Here is a 9,088-nt window from a genome sequence, read left to right on the forward strand (position 1 = left end):
CACTGTTAAAATTAAAATTTTCACCATAAATTTTACACCATATATAAGCACTTCTATTTTTCGCTGTGGTGATAGACAATGAAGTTTGCATGAGAGTTATTTGCGTATATCCACCTAGAAAGAAAAAAGGAGAAATGATACTATAAACCTGAAGTCAAAGGAATTTGGAACGTGTCTTGTTGCTGAAGGAATGGGTACATGTAGAAAAGAACAGAATGGAAAAATGACTTACAAGACCATGTTGAAGTCACAATAAGAGCCTGTAGCAGTAACATTCTCACTGGTTGGGTTATACCTGAAACAGAGGACTATGAAATAACCCCTCAGATGGAGAGACAGGGAGCGAGGTGCAGCTGGGGAGAGGAAATGGGTTGTTTAAGCAGGATCCAATGATAGGTCTCCTGCCTGCAGATGTGTGGGGTAAGTTTTCAGAAGAGTCAAACTATGTATGTATGTAGTCAGAGGGTCAGAAGCTAAAATCCCAGGAGGGGGAATGGGGCTGAAGTCTCATCTGTTTTCCTAAACAATCTGGAGGGGTAAAAATGTTTGCAAATCAAGGATTGTGTCCTCCAGATGATGCAGCCACATATACTAAAGCAGAAGTGAACGCAAGTACAGTGAAACTTGTGTAGTTTTTGCATAGAATACTATGTGATTACCATCTGTCAGGTGTTTTAATTTGGTTTGTTTTACAGGCACAGCAACCAGGGGCACGCACAGGAATTTAAATTTGACCACTTTTGAACGGGCACATTAGATCAGGGACTGGGTCAGGGGCCAGGGCTGGGGCTGTGGCAGTGAACAGTGGCTAGTCACCAGCGCTGGAGTAGCGTAAATGCATATTTTTTTAGAAGAATACTGCAGTGGTGTGCCCCTGCTTGCCCCCACTTGTGCATGCCCCTGGGCACAGGCATATTAGGAGAATATGTAATTTGGTTATTAGCATGCTTCAGTGCTGATAGTGGTGCCTGTATCTGTGCTCAGTTGCTCACGTGGACCAGCACCGATGTCCATGGTGGCTGTGTAGGAGCACTCTCCCTCCCATTACAAATCTGAGTCTGCCGTCTTCTCTCAGTTGTACACATAGTCACTGGGATGCAAACCCGTCATTGTCAGTTAAGTTGTGTGCTAGTGCTGCCCTCTACTGAGATATAGCACATGCTCATGTACATTAATAACTGACCTTATCCTGTCTTTCGAAAAAGGCCATTTGTACACTTAATTACAGGTGTGTAATTTTGCTTCAAATATGTAGGTAAAATGTTGCCACAAGGTTTCATTTTAAAGATATATTATAAGCACATACCTATGAGATATTAAATACCATATGTGATGGAGTGTATACCACACACTGGCAAAGAAAGAGTTAACCTGAGCCAGTGCCAGACAGCAATTAGTGAATCCAGTTGTATCTGGAAGGTGGGCCAGGCCTAATTTAGAATTATGCTCAGCTGGGTAGGACTGGGAGGGAGAATTAAGGATGAATGCTAGCTGGGAGGAACAGGCTGTCTGTAGGGGCTTGCTACTGGGTTCCTGGATTGAAACCCAGAGTAGAAGGCAGGCCTGCCTGCCTACTTGCCCATGTGCCCCTACTGGCTACCAAGGAAAGTGGCATAAAAGCCCCCTGAGATAAGGGGCATAAGGGTTACTGAGCCCCAAGTTGGGCTGAAGATCTGACATAAGGTCATTGGACTGTTGTTTTGTGTGACTCTCTGTAACCCTGGAAGGGGTGGGACTTAATGTGACCGGGTGGGGGGCCAAGGCACCAGGAGTAGACCACAGCAGAGCTGGAGTGGCTGTTGGCAGGGGGAACCAGAGAAGAAGACTTTGCCAGTCACATGGGGAAATTTTGATGGTGAGTTACCCTTTGACAGCATATTTAATTGTTATTAATGTTAAGACATATGTATACATTGCACTTTGGAGAATCTATAAATTATTGTAATACAGTGGCCAGAGATCATCTGAAGAGTCACTGTACTCTTTTCAACCTTTGTAGTTGAAAAACCAATATGAACTTCTTACCCTACCCCACAAAGAGGTGTTGGGAAGGGGGTTCTGGAGACTGAGTATAGAACTGATCAGAGTTGGTAGTGGAGGGGATTGTGGGGATGAGTTTGGAACTGGTAAGGGAACCAATTCCTCCTGGGTAGGGTGGCTAATAATGAATTACTTTAATTTCTCAGTATTCTCCTAACCAACTCGAACCCACCCTCAAATCCTTACACCCTCTCTTATAAAACTTCGAATGCACAATAGCTTTCCTCCAAGAAACTCCTTTATCTACTAATGAGTTACAAAAAAACTGCAGGGACTGGGTAGCAGTTTCTGTATTTAAACAGCCTGTTTTGGAAAGGGTCATCTCTGGATCCACTTGACCTTTAATTCTGCTTGATTGCACTTCCAGAAATTATTGACTGGTGCTACTGGGCCACCAGACTGTGGTATGAGAGTCAGGATTTTTCTTCTCTGTGTTCCTCCGAATGATCTTAAGAGCCCTGATAGATACTGTGATAACTTAATTAATTAGTGTATATGTGCAAAGAACAAGGATGATACCACAAATGCTCAGCTATGTGGCATAAATCCAGTCCTGGTAGCAGGTAAAGAAAAGTCTTCTTTAGCCCAAGTGGAGGGGGCTGTGCTTTTTGGAGTGGGGGCTGTGCTTCTTGGCAGTAGAAGGATCTGAAGTGTATCCCTGCTGGTGCCATGGAGTCCAAGGCCACAGTGAGTAGCATAGTGACAACTTCAGTGGTCATGGATTTCTTACCTTTCATTAAATGATGGAATGGAACTTCCACTCAGCTCTGCCCAGGTCACTTTCCAAATGTCAGTTAGCCTCATCTGTCTACACTAGACTTTTTTCCCTAAAATTTCTCTCAGTTGCTACCCCTGGGTCAGTTCCACTGGTGGAAGTATGGGAACGCTGCTGTAGAAAGGTGCCTGGGGCTGCCAGCACATTTACATCTTTCAGGGTGTGTTGTCTCTCAAGATTTACCTTGGCTCTTACTCTGGTTTTAGTCACAACCCCTCTCTCCTCCTCTCACAAAACCCTTATGCCCAGGCTTATGTGTGTTTTGAACCTGGGCTTGCTTGTCTGGCTGGGAGTGTAGATTTCAACCTGGGTTTAGCTCTGAGGTAGGACCAAAGCTGCCTACTTTGCAGTGGGGTTGCAGCTGAATCCCAGGTTGTGGAGCTCAGGTTTTGATAGTCCTCTTATGCCATCCCACAATTCCCCGTGGCTGTATTTTCTGGCCTTCTATCTACAGTACAAACTTCCCATTCACCTGTACTGGCTTATATATCCAGTCAGCATTTAACCCTTCATTTCATCCAGCCTGCTCCATCTCTTCCCTGCTCAGCTCATTCGAACAGCTTGAGAAGATGCTGTCCCAGCATGGTCTGGCTGGTCAAAACATCAGGGTTCTCATTGCTCTCTGGTGTGAGCACGACAAAGAACATGTTTTTGGGAGGTGCACCTGAAAGAAGCATCTGTGCGAGAGCATCTCCAAAAGGCTGGCAGAGGAGGGGATACAGCAGATGGCTCTCCAATGTTGGGAGTGAATCAAAACCCTTCTGGGTGCCTATCACAAGGCAAAGGATGCCAAGCAAAAGTCCAGCAGTGGCCGATCTACCTGCCCTTACCCTAAGGAGATTAACTGGGTGTTCACCACTATCCTGAGCCTCCCTTCTTGCATGACAGGCTTTTTGAGCTGGGACAGTCTGAGTTCTAGACTGGTGTAGAGGGAATGACGGTAGCTCCACCGGTTTCTCTGGTGGCAGAGGAGCAGGAAAAGAGCCCAGACCTGGACTAGATCCTGGAACAGACTCTGTGGCCAGCTGGGCTGGGGAATGTCCTAGGTCCACGTTCTGAGAATCTGTTTGGGCCCAGGGAATGCACTGGAGAGGAAGCACCAATGGAGCCAGAGCTGCAGCTGGGAAGTGGCCACTGCTGCCACCTTTGTTGTTACTATGGGGGGAAATTGCAGCATAAGTGGGAGAGATTTCTGGGTTACAACCAATAAAACTATTGTTATGGAGGATATTTATGTGCTACAGGGTGGCCTTAGCTTCAGTTGCGGGTGGAAACCATACCAGTCCCCTGGTCCCCCTTCCTCCAACCTCCCCACCCTCCCCACCATGTGTGAACCAAGCATGGGGGGGGATTTAAATGTGCAACTATTGCATTGATGGTGGAAGGGCATCTGATCTGGGACTACAGGTTTAGCAAGCTCAAGTACATATTTCCACATATTCTTCTTTCTATACCTGTCACACGGTAGTACGGTTATTCCAATACTAGTATTACAGTGCTATTGCAGGGAGACCGCATTATAATAAATCCCAATGGCTGTATCATGCAAAACCGTCTCCTGGTGACAATGGCATCTTGGTGTTATGCATGTGTGGCACAATGTCTGGGGTCTGGGGGGGGTGGGGTGCGTGGAGGCAGTTCCATTGTCAGCAAGTTTCAGAAGCCTGGTAATATTTTTCTGAATTTTTCCGCACTCCTGGTTAGTGATTTCCTTCCTCTATAAAAAAAAAAAATTGTTAAGCATCAAGACAGTCAGGGATATTTCTGGCCATGGCAAACTTCCAACAATCAGCCCCAGGGGTTGGAACAATTTGTGTATAACGGGGAGTGGGGGGCACCTTAAAGACTAACAGATTTATTTGGGCATAAGCTTTTGTGGGTAAAACACCTGAAGGTAAAAAATCCATTGCAATCGACATACTGCACTCACTATGGTGAGAGTGTGTCACACACTCTCAGAGAAACTGAGGAACCACCTGATCAGCTTCCTGTACAGCAAACAGGAGAAGATCAAGAATGAGCTCTCAAAACTAGAGACTGTCATACAAAACCAGCCTTCCACACAAACTTCCAGGTGGCTGGACTTTACAAAAACAAGAGAAGCTATTTACAACGCACACTTTACTTCTCTACAGAGGAAAAAGTAGAGTAAACTATCTAAACTCCTACATGCCACAGGAGCTACAACAGTGGTACTCTTAATTCACCCAACAGTATTGTTAATCTATCCAACCACGCACTTAGCCCGGCAGAAGATTCTGTCCTATCTTGGGGACTTTCTTTCTGCCCCACCATCCCCATGCATATGATACAGTTCCGCAGTGATCTGAAAGCCTGCTTTCGCCGTCTCCAACTCAAGGAATATTTTCAACACACCAGTGAACAGAGCACTGACCTACAGGAACCCTCCTACTAACACTACGAGAAGAATTCTGCATGGACTCCTCCTGACAGTCGAAATGACAGATTGGAACTTCTACATAGAGTGCTTCCACAGATGTGCACAGACTGAAATTGTGAACAAACAACATCACTTGCCCCGTAACCTCAGCCGTACAGAACGCAATGCCATCCACAGCCTCAGAAACACCTCTGACATTATAATCAAAGGGGCTGACAAAGTGGGTGCTGTAGTCATCATGAACAGGTCGGATTATGTTCAGGAGACTGCCAGGCAACTCTCCAACACCATATCCTCCGATCCCACTGTGGAGTACCAAAAGAAACTACACCATCTGCTCAAGAAACTCCCGGCTACAGCACAGGTACAAATCTACACAGACACATCCCTAGAGCCCTCATATCTACTCTATCGACACCATCATAGGACCCAGCCACACCATCAGAGGCTCATTCACCTGCAAATCTACTAATGTGATATATACCATCATGTGTCAGCAATGCCCCTCTGCCATGTACAGTGGCCAAACCGGACAGTCTCTATGTAAAAGGATAAATGGACACAAATAAGACATCAGGAATGATAACATACAAAAGTCAGTAGGAGAACACTTCAGTCTCCCTGGACGCTCAATAACAGATTTAAAAGAAGCCATTCTTCAATAAAAAAAAACTTCAAAAACAGACTTCAAAGAGAAACTGCAGAACTACAATTCATTTGTAAATGTAACACCATCAATTTGGGCTTGAATAGGGACTGGGAGTGGCTGGCTCACTAAAAAAGCAATTTTCCCTCTCTTGGTATGGACACCTCCTCATCAATTATTGGGAGTGGATCACATCCACCCTGACTGAATTGGCCTTCTACATTGGTTCTCCACTTGTAAGGTAACTCCCTTCTCTTCATGTGCCAATATATATTAATATCTATATCTGTAATTTTCACTCCATGCATCTGAAGAAGTGGGTTTTTCACCCGTGAAAGCTTATGCCCAAATAAATCTGTTAGTCTTTAAGGTGCCACCTGAGTCCTTGTTGTTTTTGTGAATACAGACTAACACGGCTACCCCTCTAATAATTTGTATATAGTCAGGATGCTGAGAGCCATTGAATCAAACTGTAAAGCCTGAATATAATGGAAACCACTTCAAGCCAGGGGGTGCAGCAGCACCCCTAGTTCCAGCGCCTATGACCACTCCGGTAACTTACTAGCCCTCTCCAGTCATTGATTTGCTGTTCAGTCAGCAGGGGGCAAAATATCATCTTCTTGATAAATGGCCTTCTCTCACAGGCCTGGAAAACTTGCTTTCTCTTCCAATCCGGGATCTTCAGCAGACTGTGATGGTCTTGTATCTAGCTCAGAGAAAATGAGTATCTACTCGTGCTTTCAGCTGATTTAAGATTAAGAAGGCAACTATGTATGTGGAGGTTTTTTTGTTTTGTTTTTTTGTACACTTTTGAAAGTCTGTGGCTCAGAATACAAAGTGAGGTTTTTGAACTGCCTGTCTATGGCGTTCTAACATTGTGCGATCCCAATAGGCACAGTAATAGGTAGCCGTGTCATTGTAGGTTAGTTTGTCTATTGTTAGGGTACAGGTGGATTTTTCAGTTGTCTTGTGAATGCTAAACTTCTCCTTGTCAAAATTTGATTTTTCAGTTTGTGTCTTAAAGTAGAGTATCCACTCCAGAGCTTCTCCAGGTCTCTGTCGATACCAGTGTATATAAGCATCACCAAAATTGATGCCAGAAACTTTACAGTCAATTCTTACTGTTTTCATCAGATTCCTTGTGATGGATAACTGATCTTGTGTCGGTTGTACTTGTGCAGCTCCATCTACAAAGAAAGAAAGGAAAAAAAAATACCATAAACATTAATTTGGAGGCTTTCTGGTTGTTGCTCAGTAATCTGCATATTTGTAGAAAACTAGAGTGAAAACCAACTTACATGACCAAATTGAAGCCACAATAAGAACCTGCACCAGTAACATTCTCACTGGCTTCAGTTGAGCTGCATGTCAGAAACAGAAGACTGTAAGTTAGGATCTCGGATGGAGGGCCGAGTGCCTTTGGGGAGAGGAAGTGACTCAGTTAAGTAGCAGCTGAGAAGAGTTCTGTGGGTTGTAGGTATGTCAGTTCCATGTGAGCCATCATGAGTTTCAGCAGTAAGTCTAGTATGATGCAGATGTTCCAGTGAACTTAGGACCCAACACACCATTGTTTCTTAAGAGGATGGACAATGAAGGGTTCATGTTGATTGGTGCAGTAGACCCCCCCCCCAACTTTCTTATTTAAGCCTTTAATCAGGAAAGCATCTGCATTAAGCCCAGGCTTAATCTTAAATGCTTTGCTGACATCCCATTGAAGACAAATCACTGCGTGTTTCTATGTTAATGATTAATCTTTCCCTAGAATAAAAGCCTTCAGCAGTATTCCCTCTGTGGTATAGGGGATTGTGCCTGTAAGGCTGAGATTCCCAGACAGAGTCTGGATGGGGCATTGAATAGCCAATTGGAATCTGGCACAGAAAAAAGCAGATCTTCTGCAAGCCCCTTAACACTGATTGATCACTGAACACTACACTTACCTCCACCCCCTACCAGTGGTATTACAGGAGCTGTGGTCAGGGTACTTGGTTTTTCTGCCTTTGAATCAGGTACTTTATATGTGTGGTGACCTTAACTACTTCACAATAAAGATTTTTATTAATCATGTTGCATTTTTGTTTGTTTGTCTTTTTTAAATAAGCTAGTGAGGAGTTTCTACAGCCAAATGGCAAAATCAGGGAGGTAGCTGTAGTTCTATACATTTGATGGGATATGGCTCAGGGTATGTCTATATTATGAAATTAGGTTGATTTTATAGAAGTTGATTTTTAGAAATCGATTTTATACAATCAATTGCGTATGTTCCCACTAAGCGCATTAAGTTGGCAGAGTGCCTCCTCACTACCGTGGCTAGCATCGACTTACAGAGCGTTGCACTGTGGGTAACTATCCCACAGTTCCCGCAGTCTCCGCTGCCCATTGAAATTCTGGGTTAAGCTCCCAGTGCCTGATGGGGCAAAAACATTGTCACGGGTGGTTTTGGGTACATGTCATCAGTCACCCCTCCCTTTGTAAAAGCTATGGCAGACAATCGTTTCACGCCTTTTTTCCTGGGTTACCCGTGCAGACACCATACCAGGGCAAGCATAGAGCCCGCTAAGTTCACTGCCACCGCTGCTGTCATGGGCAAGGTGCGCTGCGCATCAGAGAAGCTTTGAAAACCAGTTTCATGACTGGACAGGCTTCGGTGTGACAGTTGCGTGTGTTTCTCCTTGATGCAAACCCGCCCCCTTTGTTGATTTTGATTCCCTGTAAGCCAACCACCCTCTCCCCTTCGAAATAAAGTAACTATTGTTTTGAAATTATGCATTCTCATTTTTATTTTTTTAATTAATTAATAAAGAAAGAACAGACAAGGTAGCCCGGGTGGGGTCGGGGAGGAGGGAAGGACAAGGCCACATTACTTATTGTAATAACACTAAAAATCAAACTGTTTGAATGACAGCCTTCTGTTGCTTGGGCCATCCTGTGGATTGGAGTGGCTGGGTGCCTGGAGCCTCCCCCTCACGTTCTTGGGCATCTGGATGAGGAGGCTATGGAACATGGGGAGGAGGATAGGCAGTTATACAGTGGATGCAGCGGAGGTTTGTGATATTGTTGGCTTTCCTGCAGCTCCAACAGATGCTTCATCATGTCTGTTTGCTCCCCCATTAGCCTCAGCATCACGTCCTGCCTCCGCTCTTTGCGCTCACTTAATTCTTTCCTGGCCTCTGCCACTGAATGCCTCCATACATTAAGCTGTGCCCTATCAGTGCGGGAGGATTGCATG

At 44.8% G+C, this 9,088-nt stretch overlaps 1 gene segment (V, D, J or C); it reads right to left on the bottom strand.

The window, feature by feature from the left end:
• Positions 1 to 6,687: 6,687 nt before the first annotated feature.
• Positions 6,688 to 7,327, bottom strand: LOC117871727. The segment is given in 2 exon segments: positions 6,688 to 7,049; positions 7,161 to 7,327. Coding segments are annotated over 2 exon segments (405 nt in total).
• Positions 7,328 to 9,088: the final 1,761 nt, after the last annotated feature.

Source organism: Trachemys scripta, chromosome 2 (genome assembly GCF_013100865.1).
Source record: "Trachemys scripta elegans isolate TJP31775 chromosome 2, CAS_Tse_1.0, whole genome shotgun sequence".
NCBI lineage: Eukaryota > Metazoa > Chordata > Testudines > Emydidae > Trachemys > Trachemys scripta.